The 21,632-nt window shown below is 46.4% G+C and overlaps 1 protein-coding gene across 1 annotated transcript; it reads left to right on the forward strand.

The window, feature by feature from the left end:
* Positions 1-7,642: 7,642 nt before the first annotated feature.
* LOC113621461 (aflatoxin B1 aldehyde reductase member 3-like) lies at positions 7,643-21,564 on the forward strand. The gene is given in 8 exon segments (XM_027108290.1): positions 7,643-7,648; positions 13,486-13,859; positions 13,861-13,916; positions 16,829-17,016; positions 17,193-17,297; positions 17,962-18,074; positions 18,344-18,443; positions 21,146-21,564. Coding segments are annotated over 8 exon segments (1,110 nt in total). The 3' UTR covers positions 21,314-21,564.
* Positions 21,565-21,632: the final 68 nt, after the last annotated feature.

The raw sequence follows: 21,632 nt of genomic DNA on the forward strand, positions 1-21,632 counted from the left end.
TGTTCAAAGGAAAGTCCTACTTGCCTTCTAGAAGGAGACACCTTTCAGATGAAGTTTTATTATTTGGAGTGAAGACACCCTCCTTTGTCTTCACCCATAATAAAATGGATGCTTCCCCAAGTGGGGTAATATCAGTTATTACCCCACTCATGTTAATAATAGTTATTGTACAACAAGCCACCCCAAAATTGAGTTGCTGAAGATGACAAAATCTGAAATTGACCTAATAAGATTCAGTTCAAGCCCTATCAAAACCCCAGCTGGATTTTTTTTTTTTTTTACAGAAATTGGCAAAATTTTTTAAAAATTCATATGGAAATTCAAGGGATACAGAATAGCCAAAACAAATTTAAACAAGAACAAAGTCCTCCAATTCCTGATTTCAAAGCTTACTACAAAGCTACAGAATAAAAGCAGTATGGGACTGGCACAAGGGTAGACATATAGATCGATGGAACAGAATTGAGAGTCCAGGGCTTCCCTGGTGGCGCAGTGGTTAAGAATCTGCCTGCTAATGCAGGGGACACGGGTTCAAGCCCTGGTCTGGGAGGATCCCACATGCCGCAGAGCAACTGGGCCCGTGAGCCACAACTACTGAGCCTGTGCGTCTGGAACCTGTGCTCCGCAACAAGAGAGGCCACGATAGTGAGAGGCCCGCGCACCGCGATGAAGAGTGGCCCCAGCTTGCCATAACTAGAGAAAGCCCTCGCACAGAAACGAAGACCCAACACAGCAAAAATAAATTAATTAATAAACTCCTACCCCCAACATCTTCTTAAAAAAAAAATAAAAATAAATTTAAAAAAAAAAAAAAAGAATTGAGAGTCGAGAAGTAAGTCCATAATAGCTAAAAAATAGAGACAGCCCAAATGTCCATCAGCTGATGAATGGATAAATAAAAAGTGGTATATCCATACCATGGACTATTATTTGGCGATAGAAATGAAGTAATGAAACATCTACAATGTGGATGAACCTTGAAGATGTTATCCCAAGTGAAAGATGACAGTTCCAAAAGGCCTCATATTGTGTAATCTGATTTGCGTGAAATGTCTGAAATAGGCAAATCTATTAGAGACAGAAAGTAGATTAGTGGTTGCCTAAGGCTGAGGGGGGGGTTGGGAGGAAATGGAGATTAACTGATAATGAGTACAGGTTTCTTTGGGGGGTGATGAAAATGCTCTAAAGTTGATTGTGGTGGTTGTACAATGCTGAATACACTAAGAAAAAAAAAAACATTGAATTGTACACTTTAAATGGGTGTATAGGGACTTCCCTGGTGGTGCAGTGGTTAAGAAATCACCTGCCCATGCAGGGGACACAGGCTTGATCCCTGATTCAGGAAGATCCCACATGCCGTGGAGCAGTTAAGCCCATGTGCCACAACTACTGAGCCTGCACTCTAGAGCCCGTGAGCCACAACTGCTGAGCCCACGTGCCACAACTACTGAAGCCTGCGCGCCTAGAGTCTGTGCTCCACAACAGGAGAAGCCACCACAATGAGAAGCCCGTGCACCACAACGAAGAGTAGCCCCTGCTCGCCGCAACTAGAGAAACCCCGTGCGCAAAAACGAAGACCCAACGCAGCCAAAAATAAAAATAAATAAATAAAATAAGTTGGTGTATAATAATGTGGATTATGTCTCAATAAAGCTGTTTTTTAAAAAAAAAAAAACCACATACACAGTCATTTAGCTCAGAAGTCTGCTGTATGGGAGGGCTCAGTGGGGAATACTCATCTGTTCCCCTGTGTCTGAGAAGTGCCATTACAGCTGGAGGCTAAAATCACCTGCAGGCTAATTCACATGTCTTAACAATTAATGCTGATTGTCAGCTGTTGCCATCACTTACATGTGACCCCTCCATGTGGCCTGGGCTTCCCCACAGCATGTGCTGCTGGCTTCCAAGGGCAGGCATCCCTCTTGCCTCATGGAGGAGTGTCTGAGTTATGTTGTAAAAAGAGGGTGTGAGAGAAACAGATGGTCATCTTTGGAAGATAAACTCTTTCTCAGGGAGCAATGGTCCTATGTGGTCAAGTCAAGAAGATGAGCCACTTGACTGGTCAGGAGACCTTTAGTCCCGAGTGTCTCCATCAGGGATGCGTCATCTGCTAGGTCATTTCCCATCTGTTAGATCCTTTTGGGGAGGGTATCTCATACATATTTGATGGTCACTTGAATTCAGCCATTTCGTTACTAAAGAGCTTTTTCTTTTTTCTTTTTTAATATTATTTATTTATTTATTTTGGTTGCACTGGGTCTTAGTTGCAGCACGCATGATCTTTAGTTGTGGCATGTGGACTTCCTAGTTGTGGCATACAGACTTAGTTGCAGCATGAATGCAAGATCTAGTTCCCCAACCAGAGATCGAACCCAGGCTCCCTGCATTGGGAGCATGAAGTCTTACCCACTGGGCCACCAGGGAAGTCCCTACTAAAGAATTTTCAAAAGACAAAGGAACGGAGTTGGATCTGGAAAGTGACAAACATACTTAACCAACCTCAAAAACTAGAGGCTTGTGTACCATATAGAAGACCAGAAAAATGAGTTGGTATAGATTTTGTATACTCGAATCAATGTGACAGAAAGGGGACTCCTGAAGTTAAAGGCTCGAGGGAGGGCATCTGGCTGACCTATGTGCTTCCTCTGCATTCTGGCCTGCTTGTTACTAGGGGTTGTGATGGTTAATTCACCAGTGTCAAATTTGCATTCTGAATACATTTTAGAAGCAGTAAGGAAGGTCGGAATGTCAAGATCCTTAATTGCTTATGAGAAAATACATTTCTCCTTCATATGTTTTTATTTTTTAATTTTTTTAACACTCCTTCTGCCTCAGCACTCTTCTAGGTATAATAAAACAACCCTGACTTTCCCAACTTTCACACAAGCAGCTTTTTGAAAATCTTTATTGCTTCCCAAGAATCTTTCCAATTCCATATTGGAGAGACTTGTACTTAATAACAAATGCTCTTACTAGGGACATTAATAGTAATAGTAAATACCAGTTGTTAAAGAATTTTCTTGTGGTTGTTATCAAAGTGGAAAATGGCATTGTAGGAGTAGAGAATGATCAATGAATATACGAGTAAGTCAATATTCTGTAGTCTCATGATAATATAAGGAAAACTTAATTCCACTGTGGTCTGTATCAGAGGTCAGCAATCTTTTCTGTAAAGGGCCAGGTAGTAAGTATTTTATATTTTGTGGGTGTCAGTCCATTTGGGCTGCTAAAACAAAATACAACAGATTGAGTAGCTTATAAACAGTAGACATTTCTCAGTTTTGGAGGCTAGAAGTGTAAGATGAAGGCATCAGCAGATTTGGTGTCTGGTGAGAACCTGCTTTCTGGTTCATAGGCAGCCATCTTCTTGCTGTGTTCTCATTTGGCAGAAGGGGTAAGGGAGCTCTGTGGGGTTTCTTTTATAAGGGCACTAATCCCACTCATGAGGGCTCCACCCTTATAACCTAAGAATTTCCCAAAGGCCCCACCTCCTGATACCATCACACTGGTGATTAGATCAACATGTGAATTTGTATAGTGACTATTATAAGTGCCACCCAACCAGTTAGTGGATTAGCCCTAAACTAACCCACAAACATTCAGTCCATATCAGCAGGCCATATGTTCTCTGTTGCAGTGATTCAACTCTGCCTTTGTAGTGAGGAAGCAGCCACAGGTGATAAGTAAATAGATATGGCTTTTTTCCAAATTTCCAATAAAACTTTATTTGTGAAAACTGGCAGTGAGTCAGATTTGGCCATGGGCAATAGTTTGCAGACTCCTGGTCTATACTGTATGAATTGAATTACATAGTGATAGAGAGCTTCTAACAGTGAAATTGTAAGCCAGTTGCTCTCAAAATGTGGTCTCAGGGCCAGCAGCATCAGCATCAGCATCGTTGGGGAACTTGTTAGAAATGCAAATTACTGTGCCTCATGCTTGACCTACTAAATCAGAAACTCTAGTGGGTGGGGCCCTGCAATTTGTTTTAAGCAGCCCTTCAGGTAATTCTAATGCACACTTGTTTGAGAACCACTGTTGGTTTTTAATTTAATAAGATTATTTTTAACAAACACTGTGATGCACGAAGATTTGTAAGTATATATGTGGCCATTGCAAAAACATGTTTATCTTCATTGTTGAACTTTATAACTGAATTTAAAATACCATTCACAGTAGTGTCACCTTCAACAAAAAGAACTTCCAAAAGCTTTACTTTGATTCCATGAATTGGGTGGAAAATTTTTAATTATTATTGGAATTGACTGATTTTCTATTTGAAGTATCTGACACTGATACAAAACTGGCATTATTTTCTATTTGTGAAGTATTTCTATTCTTGATACCACACATCAGCAGCTGCTGCTTTACTCCTCTGACATGCATAAGAAACCGTAGAATGAAAAATGAGCGAATTTAATTGAGAAGAATAATTATATAATCTAGATCAAAAGTTATACGTGAGGACTTCCCTGTTGGCACAGTGGTTAAGAATCCGCCTGCCAATACAGAGGACACAGGTTCGAGCCCTGGTCTGGGAAGATCCCACATGCCACGGAGCAACTAAGCCCGTGAGCCACAACTACTGAGCCCGCACGCCACAACTACTGAAGCCCACGCGCCTAGAGCCCATGCTCCGCAGCAAGAGAAGCAAGCCACCGCAATGAGAAGCCCGCGCACCACAACGAAGGGTAGCCCCCACTCGCTGCAACTAGAGAAAGCCCACGCACAGCAACGAAGACCCAACGCAGACAAAAAAAAAAAAGTTATACATGATAAGAAAATGGACTTCCTACATTGTACAAGATAAATCATCATCTTTCACAACTAAAGATCCCTCATGCCGCAACTAAAGATCCCGCATGCCGCAATGAAGATCCACGTGCCGCAACTAAGACCCAGCGCAGCCAAATAAATATTTTTTCCAAAAAGATAAATCATCATCTTCTGACACAATTTTCTACTTTAAAAATTAGCAGTTATTTTGAGATGCTCATGCCACTTGTCTTAGTCTGTTTGGGCTGCTATAACAAAATAACATAGACTGGGTGGCTTAAAAAACATTTATTTCTTACAGTTTTGGAGGCTGGAAGGTCCCAGATGGAGGTGCCAGCATATTCGGAGTCTGTGAGGGCCTCTTCCTGGTTGGACAGCCTCTTTTTGCTGTGTCCTCACATGGCTAAGGAAGAGATCTCTAGTCTCTTCCCCTTCTTCTGAGGACACTAATTCCATCACGGGGGTGCCACTCTCACACCTGATCTAAACCTAGTCACTTCCCCTAGGCCCCACCTCCCAACACCATCACTTTAGGGTTAGGGTTTCAACATATGAATTTGGGGGGGATACAGACATTTAGTCTGTAACACCAGTTCAGGTTTGTGTTTTCTGCTTTTCATGTGGCCGGTGGTGGTGTTACATTCTCCATGGTAGATGGTAACTGTTAACGGATATACTACAAGCAAATCATATGTTTATTATCAACTTTCTTGAGAAATGGAAATCTAGTATTTAATATTTGATTAGCTAGGCATCTGGCCTTTCCGAACTGACAATTGCTTTGGCTCTGATCCTTTGGCTAACCCTGTTAGAATAATAGCTGTTCTGTGCTGATGCGCAAAGCCTGAGAAAAAAGCCTAGGTTTATGCCGAGGTTGAGGGAAAAAAGGATTCTCCCTAGAGGTTCCCCTCATGTAAAGTTATATTGCTATGGCTTGTTGTTAAAGGGATTGGTACTATGGCCTGAAACTGAACTTAATATGAGAGCTTTTGAGTATTTTGTCTGGCATACAGTGGTGATTCCCTTACTGAACTGCCTTGTTGATTAGTGCGTTTAGAATTATTTCCGCAAGGTGCAAATGCTTTGATGTGCTGGTTAGAAGCATTCATGATCCCTATGGAATTGCCTCCATAAATTCAGCAGAAAGCGTTAAGGGGGATTGCCTATATTCCAAAGTCTTTACAAGTCAAAGAATTGTAACAGTACAACATAGAGGAGAGAAAAAAGTACCCTCCTCATTCAAGGATTGCTACAATGCTGTCTCTCCGTTTAATAGCCTTATCTCTGAAAAGAGACAGTTGTGCTTGGCAAATCATTGTGGACAAATGGGGTTTAAGTAAAAAGTGGCCACTCTTGCTCCATCAGCAGTGAACATCGGTGATTGAATTGTTGCCACTACTGGCACTTGGTATGTGACCCTGGATTTTGCTGAAGTCTTCTTTTCTTTCACCTGGCAGTGTATGCAGTACACATTCTCTTCCTTTCACCGGGTTATTTAAAATTCACCTGTATTATTTCATTAATTGGGCAAAAAAACACTTGTACAATAATATATGCTAATAGATGTCCAAACATCCCATTACAATAATGAAATTAAGCAGTATATTCTGATAGTGACCCCCTCATTGCATGCTATCCAAACACAGCTGGATAAAAATGAACAGGTCTCGAATGAGGACAAATCCAAGCCATATCCTTTAAGTAATCTTTATGTGGGGCTATTTAAGTAGCTTCCAAAGGCATTTCACAGATTGTATAAGACAAATTATTACCTCATGGCCCCCAAACATGAAGGATAAAGCCTAACATTGCGATACCTGAGGACAGCACATTCTAACCTGGAAATTCTATTAAATCTTCTGTATCAAGGTATCAGATAAACATCTGAATGTGAAAGGAGCCTCCTAAAGTAAGAAAGCTTTGAAAGTGTTCTAGATGGCAGCAACTCAAGCTCTTCTTTTTATCCCATTCAAACCCCAAAGAATTATAGGTATTTATAATAATCACATCACTGCTTAGAGGCTTTGGCATTTAGACACTGCTGGTATTTGTTGTCCCCTGAACTTTGAACTTGATCCTTCTGGTGCACAGTGCACACCCTTTGAGCTAATCTATTACTAGAGGCTAATAAAGAAATTGTCTTGTTTAAAAGGAAGCTCTGGGGACTTCCCTGGTGGCGCAGTGGTTAAGAATCCACCTGCCAATACAGGGGACATGGGTTCAACCCCTGGTCCAGGAAGATCCCACGTGCTGCGGAGCAACTAAGTCCGTGTGCCACAGCTACTGAGCCTACGCTCTAGAGCCCACGAGCCTCAACTACTGAGCCCACGTGCCACAACTACTGAAGCCCATGTGCCTAGAGCCTGTGCTCCGCAACAAAGAGAAGCCACGGCAATGAGAAGCCCGTGCATCACAACGAAGAGTAGCCCCTGCTCTCAGCAACTAGAGAAAGACCGCGGGCAGCGACGAAGACCCAACGCAGCCCAGAATAAATAAATAAATCTATTTAAAAAAAAAAAAAAAAAAAAGGAAGCTCTACCCGCTGTATAAAATAAATAAATAAAAGGAAGCTCTAATTCTCCAATTCAACGTTCTCATCCTTAATAATAAGTTCTTTCTGAATCAAAACCATGTAAGTTGGGTCATGTCCAAAAAAGAATTATTGTGATGTACTAGAAGATCCAGTCAAGGACAAAGCCTGGTCCTTAGGTATTTTCATGAATAAGCAGTTGTCCACCCTATAGAGACAGAGAATATCTCAACTTCTGCTTTACCCAGATGAATGGCGCTATGGATCCTTAGGTACAAGACTTGTCCAGTGATAAGGAAGCATGATTCAGACAGTGGAGGAATGTAGCCTCCAACCATGATGGTAAACTAATTGGTTTTTTAAGTTATTTTCATTTTACCTATTCTCATGGGGAATGTATCTCATTGTGGTTTTAATTTGTGTTTAGGAATAATGTAAATCTTTAACAACAAGGTTTATCGAGGTATAACTTACATACAATAAAAGTCACCAATTTTAAGTGTGTAGTTGGTCCCTTATGCTACTTTGTAGTCAATTACATCCCTCAAACTCTGCTCCTAGAAACCACTACTCTGCTTTCTGTCACTATTAATTTGCCTTTTCTAGAATTTTATAAAAGTGGAATCATGCAATACATTGTCTTTTGTGTCTGGATTCTTTCACTTAGCATGATTTTTTTTTTTCCCTGCCACGTGGCATGTGGGATCTTAGTTCCCCGACCAGGGATCAAACCTGTGCCCCCTGCAGTGGAAGTGTGGAGTCCTAACCACTGGACCGCCAGGGAAGTCCCATAGCATGATATTTCTGAGATTCATCCATGTTGTTGTGTATACCAGTAGTTCATTCCTTTTTATTGCTGATTATATCATATTCCATTGTATGGGTATACCACAAGTTAATTGGTTGTTTCCGGTTTCGGGCTCTTGTGAATGTGCTTACATAAACATTTGTGTGTAAGTATTTGAACGTATGATTTTATTTTTCTTTGGTACACATCTAGAAGTGGGAGTGCTAAATCATATGAAAAGTGTATTTGTAACTTTATTTTTTAACATGCCAAAATGACCTCTGCTTACAGGAAGATGAAATAGACATACTTTTCCTTATTCCTCCTACTAAGTACAAATAAAAACCCTGGACACCATGCATAACACAAACATGAGAAGACTCTGAAAGGCAGAAAGGAGAACCCAGACTAGCTAGGGACCTCAGTACCCAAGGAATGACAGAGGTGAGTTTCCTAAGTTTTCTTTTTCCTTATATATCCCAAACTCAGAGCTGACAAAGCCAACAACCTGGAAATGCTGACTGACATAGACAGAAAAAGCCCCAACAAAAGCCTGCTTTCTCTAGCCAAAGAACTAGGAAAGGGGCATCCTGGCAAGACAGAAAAGTGTACTCCAGCCAAACGTCATAGAATAAAAACTCTGGCCTCCCTTACTATCACTCATGCCAGCAAATACTGAGAAAAGAAGGAAGTGGTGCAACAATTTTTCAAGTGCTGAAAGAAAAGAATCATCAACCCAGAATCCTATACCCAGCAAATATGTCCTTCTGGAATGAAGGGGGAATCAAGACATTCTCAGATGAAGAAAAACTACAACTTTGTTGTCAGCAGATCCACACTAAGTGAATAGCTAAAGGAAGTTCTCTAAACAAACAAACAAACAAATAGAAAATGATGAAAGAGGGAATCTTGGAGCATCAGGAAGGAAGAAAAAACATGGTAGCAGAATACAGGTAAATAAAATAGGTCTTCCTTCCCTTAAGTTTTCGAAATTACATTTGATGGTTGAAGCAAAAATTATAACACTGATGTGGTTCTAAATGCATGTAGGAGAAATATTTAAGACTATTATAAACAGAGGAGAGTGAAGGAATGGAAAGGGAGTTAAGGTTTCTACACTTAAACTTGTAAAATGATGCCACCAGTTGATTGTTGCTCTAGAGCAATCTTAAAGAGCAATACAGGTACTTCCCTGGTGGCGCAGATGTTAAGAATCCATCTGCCAATGCAGGGGACATGGGTTTGATCCCTGGTCCGGGAAGATCCCACATGCCATGAAGCAACTAAGCCCGTGTACCACAACTACTGGGCCCGAGTTCCACAACTACTAAGCCTGTGTGCCTAGAGCCTGCGAGCCACAACTACTGAAGCCCACATGCCTAGAGCCCATGCTCTGCAACAGGAGAAGCCACCACAGTGAGGAGCCTGTGCATCACAACGAAGAGTAGCCCCCGCTCGCCGCAACTAGAGAAAGCCCGCGCGCAGCAACAAAGACCCAACACAGCCAAAAATAAATAAATTAATTAAATAAATTTATATTTAAAAAATCTATACAAAGAGAAATACTCAAAAACACTGTAATTAAATCAGAATATAATTCTTTAAAAAATGTTCAGTTAACCTACAGGAAAGCATAAAAAAAAAAAAAGAAACAAAAAACTGAGACTAAGGAATTCCCTGGTGGTCCAGTGATTAAGACTCCATGCTTCCACTGCAGGGTGCCTGGGTTCGATCCTGGTCGGGGAACTAAAGCCATGTGGTGTGGCGGGAAAAAAAATAAAGAGAATAAAACAAAACCAAAAATAAAATGTCAGACTTAAGCCCTAACTTGTAAATAATTACATTAATGGTAAATGGCCTAAATATATCATTTCAAAGACAGAGCTTAGTAGAGTGGGTTTTAAAAAATGACCTTACGGGCTTCCCTGGTGGCGCAGTGGTTGAGAGTCCGCCTGCCGATGCAGGGGACACGGATTCGTTCCCCGGTCCGGGAAGATCCCACATGCCGCGGAGCGGCTGGGCCCGTGATCCATGGCCGCTGAGCCTGCGCATCTGGAGCCTGTGCTCTGCAACGGGAGAGGCCACAACAGTGAGAGGCCCACATACCGAAAAAAAAAAAAAGACCTTACTACATGCTTTCTACAGAAACTCACTTAAAATATAATGATATAGGCAGGCTGAAAGTGAAAGGATGGTGAAAGTTATATCATGCAAACATTAATCAAGAGCAAGCCAACATGGCTATATAGGTATCTAAGAAAGTAGACTTCAGAACAAAGAAAACTATCAGAGACACAGAAGGACATTATATAATGATGAAAAGAGTCAACCCATCAAGGAATAGCAATCCTAAATGTTTAAACACCAAAGAGAGCTGCCAAAATATGTGAAGAAAAAATTGATAGACATGAAAATAGAAAGAGATAAATCCACAATTATAATTGGAGGGGACCTCCCTGGTGGTCCAGCGGGTAAGACTCTGCGCTCCCATTGCATGGGGCCCGGGTTCAATCCCTGGTCAGGGAACTAGATCCCACATGCTGCAACTAAAAAAAAGATCCCATGTGCCACAACTAAAGATCCCATGTGCCACAACTAAGACCCGGTGGAGCCAAAATAAATAAATATTTTTTTAAAAAATTTGTAATTGGAGGGCTTCCCTGGTGGCGCAGTGGTTGGGAGTCTGCCTGCCGATGCAGGGGACACGGGTTCGTGCCCCGGTCTGGGAAGTCCCACATGCCGCGGAGCGGCTGGGCCTGTGAGCCGTGGCTGCTGAGCCTGCGCGTCCGGAGCCTGTGCTCCGCAGCGGGAGAGGCCACAGCAGTGGGGGCCCGCGTACCGCAAAAAAAAAAAAAAAAAAAATTGTAATTGGAGAATTCAACACCCGTCTCTTAACAACAGGTAGAACAACTACCAGAAAATCAGCAAGGTTATAGAAGAACTCAAAGGAGTCATCAACCAGCAGATCTAATCAACATTTATAGGACACTCCACCTAAGAAAAATAGTATCTTGCAAGATGTTGCTACTGAGGGAAACTGGGAAAAGGGAACAAGGTATCTCTTTATATTATTTGTTACAATGGTATATGAATCTAAAATTTTCTCAAAAATTAAAAAGTTTAATTAAAAAAAGGAATACCTGGGCTTCCCTGGTGGCGCAGTGGTTGAGAGTCCGCCTGCCGTTGCAGGGGACACGGGTTTGTGCCCCGGTCCGGGAAGATCCTACATGCCGCAGAGCGGCTGGGCCCGTGAGCCATGGCTGCTGAGCCTGCGCATCTGGAGCCTGTGCTCCACAACGGGAGAGGCCACAACAGTGAGAGGCCCGCGTACCGCAAAAAAAAAAAAAAAGGCATACTTGTACTTTTCTTCTCATTTAAACGTACAGCTGACCCTGAACAACGTGGAGGTTAGGGGTGCTGACCCTCCTCACAGTCGAAAATCTGCATATAACTTGTAATCAGCCCTCTGCATATGAGGTTCCTCTGTATCCATGGTTCCCTCTTCTGCACCAGAGATTCTACATCCTCAGATTCGACAAACCTTGGATTGTGCAGTATTGTAATATTTACCATTGAAAAAAATCTACGTATAAGTGGACCTGCGTAGTTCAAACCTATGTTGTTCAAGGGCCAACTGTAGTCAGAAGGTTATACATATTAACCTTATACTCAAGAGATCTGTATTTAGGATGTACACAACATAATCTGAGACTTAAAAATTCTATCTTGATTGATTCAGGCAAAGGTCATCAACAGATGAAACCATAAGATGAAAGACCCATGGGAACTTTACAGTGGGGGGAACAGGTTGACACCACATGAACCCACTGCTTGCTCTCAGCATTATTAGGAGTGAGTCAACCATGCTGTTTGTGTCTCCCTGATGTGATGCATCAGGAAGTACACGGTACCATTGATGCAGCATTCTTACAAAAAATTTTAAAAAGGTGCGCTAGAATATAATCTAGCCTTTAGCATTACCTTCCATTTGACAGAAAGTATGAGGAACAAGTTAAATGAAACTATGACTATGCAAAAAGAATGTGGGACATGCTATAGCACAACTAATAGGTCTCTTCTATAAGCAAATGCATAAAAAGGGGTGAGACTGAAGTTTAAAATAGACTTTTGCTATATAACAACCAAATGTAATGTGTAAACCATGTTTGATCCTAATTCAAGCCAACTGAAACTTTTTTAAAAAACAGGGATATTTGAATATGGATGTGGTATTAAGTGACACAAAAGAATTGTTCATTTTTTTTAGTGTGACAATGGCATTGTAGTTATGTAAGAAATTGCCTGTTATAACACACGCACGCTGAAATATGTTGGCATAAATAGTATCTCCAGCACAACATTGAATAAAAGGGGTAAGAGCAGATATCATTGACTGGTTACCAATCTTAGCGGGAAAGTTTTTTCACTATTAAATATAATGTCAGCTATATGTTTTTTGTATATGCCCTTTATCAGTTTGGGGAAACTCCCTTTTCTTCTTAGTTTTTTTCTTTTTTTTCCCCCTTCTTTCTTCATGAATAAGTATTGAATTTTGTTAAATGCTTTTTTTGCATCAATTGCGATGATGATATGGGTTTTCTTTTTTGGTCAGCATAGTAAACTATATTGATTGATTTTCAAATATAAAGCCCACTGTATTCATGGGATGAAATTCACTGAGAAGTGATGTATTATCCTTTTTATATATCACTGTATTCGCTTGGTCAAAGGTTTTTATATGTAGGTTCATGAAGATTAATGGGGTTTTTGCTGAGTCATACAGTAATTGTATTTTTAACTTTATAAAAACTCAGTTATCTGTTTAAAAGTTATCTGTATTGTCTGTCTCAGATAATTGTTTCAGGTGGAAAGTATTCTTTGAGTTTCCATTTTGAATGTGTTTGGACTAAAACAATAAACTACTGATGTCTGCAGTAAAAATAATAATAATACTTTCCACCTGAAACTCACTTATCTGACAAAGTCTTTTATATTCATCCTCGCGTTTACCATTTCCAGCACTCTTCACTTTTTGTGTGTGTAAATCCAACTTTTCTTCCGTCTAAAGAATTTTTTTAAATATCTGCTATAGTGAAAGCCGGCTACTATGAATTCTCCCCAACCTTTGTCTGAACGAAGTCTTTGCTTTCCTTTTTGAAAGGTGTTTTCGCTTGGGTATAGGATTCGAGGCTGACAGCTCTTTTCTTTCAATACTTAAATACTGACGCGGGCTGGAGCCTTTGGCAAGTCCTGACGGGAAGACCACAGAGCCGACTTCTGGGGCCGGCAAGGTGGCGGGACACCCCTGAGGGCACCACCCCTGGGCCAAGACATCATTTTAGGACCTTTAGCCCTTAGGAAAGCCCCCTCTGGAAGAACACGTGGACCCCAGGACAGCTCAGGAGCCAAGCCGAGGGAGGTGGGGAGCCGCAGGCGTGAGAGGCGGGGGCGCCGCGCAGCCTTTCGCCATACTTCCCTTGCCCCGCCCCTCCGCGCGATCCGCCCCCAACGCCGGTGGGCGGGGCCCGACCCCCTCCTTAAAGCGGTGGCCCACCTCGGGCGGGGGCTAGTGCTACGTTCGGCTGCGTTCCAGCGGGCTATCGCAGGCCCCCCCCGCCGCCGCAGTGTCCCAGCTGCTGTTGCCCCCGCAGGCAGCCTCTGGCCCCCCGGGCCGCCCAGGCACCGTGCTGGGCGCCATGGAGATGGAGCGGCCGTGCCCCTCTTCCGGGAGCGCGGCCACACCGATATGGACACGGCCCTAGCGTACGTCCGAGAGCATCCTGGGCGGCCTGGGGCTCCGGCTGGGCGGTGGCGACTGCAGAGGTAATTCCTGGCACCCAGACTCCGTCCCCCTTACCTCCCCCGAGCCATGCACCGGCCGAGGTCAGGACCGATAGCTTCGCCCTCCTGCCGGGGCGCCGACCTCCACTGGCCACCCCGCAGCTCTGTGAACACCCCGCTCCTCAGGCCCCGTGCACATCTAGCCCCGGACAGCCGGACAGTGCTTTGTCTTGACTCTTTTCCTCTCCTTTTCCCTCCCCTCAGCAACGTCCCAACCCTGGTCTATCCTGGAACGACTTGGCTAGCCCCTCTCGGGGGGACTGAAAACGGAGTCTGGCGCTGTGCAGCCCCTGCCTCCTTCCCCTTCGCCGCAGGTGCCGGGTGCGGTCCTGATCTGCAGGAATCCTGCCCTTATGGCCCTGGCACTTCCTGGCATAGTCCCAGATCAGGCTTCGGAACCGGCGGGTATCTGCTTCCTCGTTGCTCTGGGCTGTAGACTGCTGCGTGGAGCTCGGGGTGCGCCATTCAGTTGGCAGTGCCTCCCGCTTCACCAGGGTGGCCGCGCCTGGGAACCGCAGGAGCTATAGGCAGTAGCTGGGATGGGAGAGTGGGGGTAGTATGGTGTCTAACTGCCCTCTCTGTGCCAGCCTCCGTCCAAGGCCATAGAAGGGAAATTGACACTAACCCACTCCAGGGAACTCAGAGTCTAGAGATGGGAGGGGACACTGAAGAACACTAGGAAAACGGAACGTCAGACCTTGAAGAACTGCTAGTTTTCCAGGGGGAGTAAGAGGAGAAAGGGCATTCCCGGCTGCGCGGGTGGGCAGTGAGTGTGCAAAGGCAATGAGATTTGGCAGTGCTGAGGGTTTTGGAACAGGCAGACCTAGCTAAGTGGAGGGTTTGTGTATGGGGGTAGGGGGACATCTGTCATCAGTCTGATGCCATCTGAAATGTTTATAACGTGCCTCACAGGGACATAGTGAGGGCTCAGCAATGTTAGCTGTTACTGTTAGTAGTAGAAGTAGTAGTGTTATCATTAGCACCATGTACCATCTTTTACTTTGAGGTCCTCAGAGTGAAATGATTCACAGCACAGATCTGAAACAAAACAAGAATACGCATGCATCTCATATGCTATCTAGATCACCTGACTGCCTCTCTGTGACAACTCTGGTCTTCTTTTTTTTTTTTAATTTAAATTTTTATTGAAGTCTAGTTGATTTACAATGTTGTGTTAGTTTCAGGTGTACAGCAGTGATTTAGTTATATATGTATAACTAAATATGTATATACATATTCTTTTTCAGGTTCCTTTCCATTATAGGTTATTACAAGATATTGAGTATAGTTCCCTGTGCTATACAGTAGGTCCTTGCTGGTTATCTATTTTATATATATTAGTGTGTATATGTTAATCTGAAACTCCTAATTTATCCCAACCCCTTCCCCCTTTGGTAACCATAAGTTTGTTTTCGGTCTGTGAGTCTATTTCTGTTTTTTTTTTTTTTTTTTTGCGGTACGCGGGCCTCTCGCTGTTGTGGCCTCTTCCGTTGCGGAGCACAGGCTCCGGACGCGCAGGCTCAGCGGCCATGGCTCACGGCCCCAGCCGCTCCGCGGCATGTGCGATCTTCCCGGACCGGGGCACGAACCCGTGTCCCCTGCATCGGCAGGTGGACTCTCAACCACTGTGCCACCAGGGAAGCCCCGGGCTTTCTCTAGTTGCGGAGAGCGGGGGCTACTCTTCGTCGTGGTGCGCGGGTTTCTCATTGCAGTGGCTTCTCTTGTTGCAGAGCTCAGGCTCTAGGTGCGCAGGCTTCAGTAGTTGTGGCATGTGGGTTCAGTAGTTGTGGCACGTGGGCTCAGCAGTTGTGGCTCACGGGCTCTAGAGCACAGGCTCAGTAGTTGTGGCACACGGGCTTAGTTGCTCCACAGCATGTGGGATCTTCCCAGACCGGGGCTTGAACCCGTGTCCCCTGCATTGGCAGGTGGCTTCTTAACCACTGCTCCACCAGGGAAGCCCCCACCTGGGATTCTTAATGGGGGTGGGGAGAAAAGTATTTGATTAACTCACTCCTGACTCACACAGGCGGCACACCACCAGCCTTTTCTCAATGGGCTATTTCTCTGATGGAAATATCTTGCCTTTCCTTCCCTGGGGCCCCAGTTGAGGCCTCTTGCTCTCTTTCCTGAATTCCTGCCGCAGCCTCGCCATTTGCCCTGTTTCCAGACCTGTCCCTGAGGTTTTTGTGTGTGCTTCATTCAGAGTCATCTTTCAAAACTGCAAAGCTGACAACTTAGCTCTCTGGCTGAAAAGTGTTCAGTCTCCTGTGGCCCCCTGAAGTCAGATTCGAAGGGGTGCACTCAGGGCCCTTTGTATCCATCTGGTCTGTGGCCCCTTCTCTTGCCTTGTGTGCCCCGTGGACCTGGTGTTCTAGATCCATGGGGTCGCAGGCATGGCTCCTCACACGCCACGTTCTTGCCTCTGGGCGGCCTCTGACTGGCCCTGGAGATTCAGATTCTAAGAAAGCCTTCCCTGAACTCCCAGGACTCCTCTCCCACCTTGTGCTTATCCCGGCCTCACTTACTCTATAGTGGCCCCTTAGACTGTGCGCCCTTGACGGCAGGCATCCACTGCTGGCCTTCCTCATCCAGCCCTTAGCGCCAGGCGTGGCACACCCAGTTGTCTGGTAAATAGTCATCGTAATAACATTAGCAGCTCATAATGAGCAAATCTATCAAAGTTCTGATCAGTCCTTGGGGCCTCCTGACAAGATATCACTCAATTTACAGTTGAGGGGATTGAGGCTCAGAGAGTTTAAATAACTTGGTTAGGGTCACAGAGCTCGAACTGGCAGAGTTGGGGTGTGAACCCAGGTCTGTCTCTTAACCATTACACTAGATCCTCTCCAGCGTTTGGTAAACTGACTTGGACTTCCATTTCTCTCCTCCCAAAGTGAAAATCACCACCAAGGCCAATCCAGTGGGTGAAAAGTCTCTGAAACCTGACAGCCTCTGGTCCCAGCTGGAGACGTCACTGAAGTGGATGCAGTGCCCCCGAGTAGACCTCTTTTACCTGCACCTGCCGGACCACGGCACCCCCATGGAAGAGACACTGCGTGCCTGCCACCAGCTGCACCAGGAGGTGAGGGCGGCCCCCCAGCTCCTCTCCTTGACCTGTCGTTGCCCAGGAGAGTGGAGGCTCCAGGGCTGTCCCAGAGCAGAGCTGGGGACAGACCCCACTCCCAGGGTCCCCAGCCAGTCTCTCCTTCCTGCTGTTCTGGGCTGCAGTGGGTTCTGACCTTGGCCTCTCCCCCGCAGGGCAAGTTTGTGGAGCTTGGCCTCTCCAACTATGCTGCCTGGGAAGTGGCCGAGATCTGTACCCTGTGCAAGAGCAACAACTGGATCCTGCCCACTGTGTACCAGGTGAGGCCGGGGCTGCAGAGGCCTCTGTCTCCTGGGTGCCTGCTGATCCCGGGTCCCCGTGGCCCCTCCCACTCCCCCCCAATGTCCCCCCCTCCCCATGCCCTCTGCATAGCAGCCACCCCCCTGCCTCCCCTGCTCACAGCCTGCAGATGGCTCCCGGGTACCCTCAGCCTGGCAAACAGGCGCCTGCTCTCTCCGGCTCTGGCTCCCCTTCCTGCCTGCTTCTCGCTCTGCAGTCAGCCTGGAACACTCCTCCCTGCTCTCCCTGGAAGGAGTGCCCAGGTCTCACTTAGATGCCTCTTCCTCTGGAAGCCTTTCCTGACAGCCCAGAGGAGCCTGAGATCTCAGGTCCTCCTTTTCTCCTCCTCATTCATTCAGCCAATGTTTGTGCACCTACTTGCTGCCAGGCAGTGGTCACAGAACTTACTAGTGTGTTACGATTGTCTCTTTCATTGAATGTTTGCTAACACTCTAGCTCACTATTAAATCTCTGAGCGCAGCCGCTTTGTCCTTTGGCTTGTGGATGGAAATCCAGTATCCAGGCCATAGGTGGTGCTCAGAAATGTTGGCTGAAGGGATGAATTTTCCTTGGGCATGAGCCCTCTCCACCAGCGCCACTAAGTATCTGCCTGATTGTTAAGGTCTGAACTGAGGTTCTCCACAGGAAAATTTGGGGTCCCATGCGCCCTCTCCAGCTGGCCCTTCTGCCTGCAGGGCATGTACAACGCCACCACCCAGCAAGTGGAGACAGAGCTCTTCCCCTGCCTCAGGACTGAGGTTCTATGCCTAAAACCCTTTGGCTGGTATGGGGTGTGGGCTGCTGTGGGGACGGGCTCACCCCGGGTGAACGGGTCTTCCTGGCCGTGTTTCTGCTTGTTCCTGACCCTGGGGATGCCTGGTCCCAGACCTGGGAAGCAGGGAGGGGTTTGACAGGAGGCTGGGCTGGGTCCTCCATCCCTCCTGGGTCCCCCACCATCACCCCCACTTCCAGTCCAGAGCAGCCTCTGGGAGCAGTGCCAGGGGATCTGATTACAGCCTTCCCGCAGGGGGCCTGCTGACCGGCAAGTACAAGGATGGGGACAAGGATGGGTAACAACCTGTGGGTCGTTTCTTTGGGACCAATTGGGCAGAGATCTACAGGAATCGGTGAGCTGGGCATGGGCTGCGTCAGGGTGGGAGGTGGCGTGGGTCCCCTTAGTCTGCAATGGGGAGTCCCTGGGGCTGCTTTCTTGGTGGCCAGGACCTCCCTCTGTTCTCAGACCTTTGCCCCTAGATCCCAACCAGCTTTACTGAGAAATTTACCGCTAAAATTCCGCCAGTGTCTCTGGGGAGTGATTGGGGGCCTGGATTGGGAATGCGTAGAGCTCTGGACCTTCCACCAGGTCTGTGAGGCTATGTCTTTTCCCTGGGAAGAGCCTACTCCCTGCCCACAGAGGGAGAAGAAACCTTGGATTGGAACTTGGGATTCCTGGGGCTTGATGCTGGCCTGTCACCTGGGGCAACTGAGTCTAAGTTTTGTAAACTCTTGGCAGTAACACTGATATCAACGTCTAAAGTTATAGTTGAACATCTGTTGGGACTAGCCTTCTTCCCTTCCTTTTTTTCATTTTTGCAAGTTTGAAAAAGTTATCAAAGTAATACATGCCCACAGTTAGAAGCAAGCCCTCTTCAAGTCGCACTCCTCCAAGGTGATGCTTTTTAATTCCTAGTTTTCCTTCCCTCTGGCATTTACTGTGAGATCTCTGATGCATACACTTTACTGCTATTCCTTAATTTATCAAATTTAGACATTATCTGTGGACTGCTGGAAAGTTCCTTTCAAGATTTATAGAAGCTGAGTCTCCAAGGCTTCAATGCTAGTTTTGTTGAAATGGCCCAGGACTTTTTAAAATTAATTAGTTAATTTATTTTTGACTGCGGTGGGTCTTCGTTGCTGCACGTGGGCTTTCTCTAGTTGCGGCGAGTGGGGGCTACTCTTTGTCGCGGTGCACAGGCTTATCATTGCGGTGGCTTCTCTTGCTGCGGAGCACTGGCTCTAGGTGCACAGGCTCAGTAGTTGTGGCTCACGGGCTCAGTAGTTGTGGCACGTGGGCTCAGTAGTTGTGGCTCACAGGCCCTAGAGCGCAGGCTCAGTAGTTGTGGCACACGGGCTTAGTTGCTCCGCAGCATGAGGGATCTTCCTGGACCAGGGATCGAACCTGTGTCCCCTGCATTGGCAGGCAGATTCTTAACCACTGCACCACCAGGGAAGCCCCCTGCCAGGGTTTCTGATTGTCTGGCCAGGTTTAGGAGCCATGGCTCTAAGCAGTGTCTCTCAAGGAGCTTGTCACACCACCAGCGCTCAGGCCTCACCCCTGGAGGCCCTTGGTTGATAGTTTTCACCTTCTCTGCTCTACTTAGTTGACAGAGCACTGCAGGTCCATCATCTCCTTTACATTTTGCACTCACCACATGGGGCTGGCTCGGGGTGTTTCCTCACTGAGCAGATAAGTGAAGGCAGGTGACTGAGCCAAGGCCAGAGCTGGGACTGGAGCCAGGACTTGTCCTGTCTGTGACCCGGGGCACAAAGGTGTGGTGCTGTGGACACTCCTGGTTCCCAATCTGGGGAGTTGTGTCGTTCGCATCCGGTGAGCATGTTCAGTGCAAGGGTCCTTGCCCACTGCATCCCCGCTGCTCCTACCACTGGGTTGAAATCACCCCGGTGAGGGGCCCAGAAATCCACATGCATTCTGCTGCTCAGGGAAACAAAACCTCCATTTGATGGTCCCTCAGTGCCTCAGGGACCAGTGACCTGCAGGAATCCCAGCGTCCTGACCCGTGCCACCCTCTCCACTCACCCAGCTTCTGGAAGCACTACTTCGAGGCTGTTGCCTTGGTGGGGAAGGCCTGCAGGCTGCGTACGGCCCCAGTGCCCCCAGCACGACCTCAGCCGCCCTCTGGTGGAGGTACCACCACTCCCAGCTCCAGGTAGGAAGGAGGAAGTGAGAGAGGGCTGCGTGATTATTTCATGATTTCTGGATTACTCCTTTTCCTTTTCTGAAATGTCTCCATGGCCCAGGTCTTTTGGGTGGTATTCCTGTTCTTAGAGAAGTTTATTAAGTGTCACAATACAAACACTACTGGCCCTAGTAAGTATAATTATCCCAACTTTACGTATGAGTAAACTGGCTCAGAGGCCACTTCACCTAACTGTGGGTACATGAGATAGGGCAGAAGCTATGTGTGATGCTGAAACCTACATTTTTTCAGCATTAGCATTTATCTGTCTCTGGCTGCCTGCTCTGCAGAGGCCAACTCCATGTCCCTGGCAGGGCTGCCCTCTCCCTGCCATCCCACTTTCCCAACAACTTCCTCCAACTTGGGCATCACATACTAATGGTGCCTCTTTCTTGAGCCCCTGTTAAGTGCTAGGCCTGAAGCAAACTTTATGAAATTGTAGGGAATTCCCTGGCGGTCCAGTGGTTAGGACTCTGTGTTTCCACTGCAGGAGGCATGGATTCAATCCCTGGTTGGGGAACCAAGATCCAGCATGCTGCAAGGCACGGCCAAAAAAAAAACCTCCCACAACCACCCTGCAAAGTTAAGGAAGCCTGAAGCTTAGGGAGGTCACATGACTAGCCCAAGCCCTCCAAGCTGCTGAGCAGCAGAGGGGAACTCGGGTCTGCCTGCGTGCGTCTAGGGAAGCAGGGCCGTAGAGCTGTTCGAAGGCAATGTAAGTTCGTGCGGAATAATATAGGGTATAGACTTCGGATTGCAGGTCTTGGCAGGGGCAGGGTGGGAGTGGGTGTGTGTGACTGGAGTCACTGTGGCGCGCTAGTGTGTTGATGTCTGGCCGTCTCCCCTTGCAGGGCGTTCAGGGGGACGCAGTCATCCTGGGCATGTCCAGCTTGGAGCAGCTAGAACAGAACTTGGTGGCCGCTGAGGGAGAGCCCCTGGAGCTGGCCGTCATGCAGGCCTTTGATCAGGCCTGGCACCTGTCTGCCCATGAATGTCCGAACTACCTCCACCAGGCCTAGTCCTGACTTGGGGTGGCAGAGGACACACTCCATCTATCACCTTTTATTCTCTCAACCAGTCAGTTCTGACTTTAAGCTGCTTTATGTAGCTAGTTCTTTCCTCACAGTCCCAGTTCACAAACTGTTTGTTTGTCTCCTATGTTCTTCTTAATACTCCCAGTTGCCTTCATCATGTAAAAAGCCCAGGGCCTCAGGCATTTCCTGTCTGAGTAAAGAGGCACTAACCTGGCTGGAGCCAGGCCCACAGTGAATCTGGTGAATCTGTTTCCTCTGCAGCCTGCAGGCTGTTTCTCGTCCTCCCACAGGCTTGGTGAGAAGG

This window comes from Aethalodelphis obliquidens, unplaced genomic scaffold (genome assembly GCF_003676395.1).
Source record: "Aethalodelphis obliquidens isolate GAN/ISIS:26980383/991018 unplaced genomic scaffold, ASM367639v1 scaffold9, whole genome shotgun sequence".
Lineage (NCBI taxonomy): Eukaryota > Metazoa > Chordata > Mammalia > Artiodactyla > Delphinidae > Aethalodelphis > Aethalodelphis obliquidens.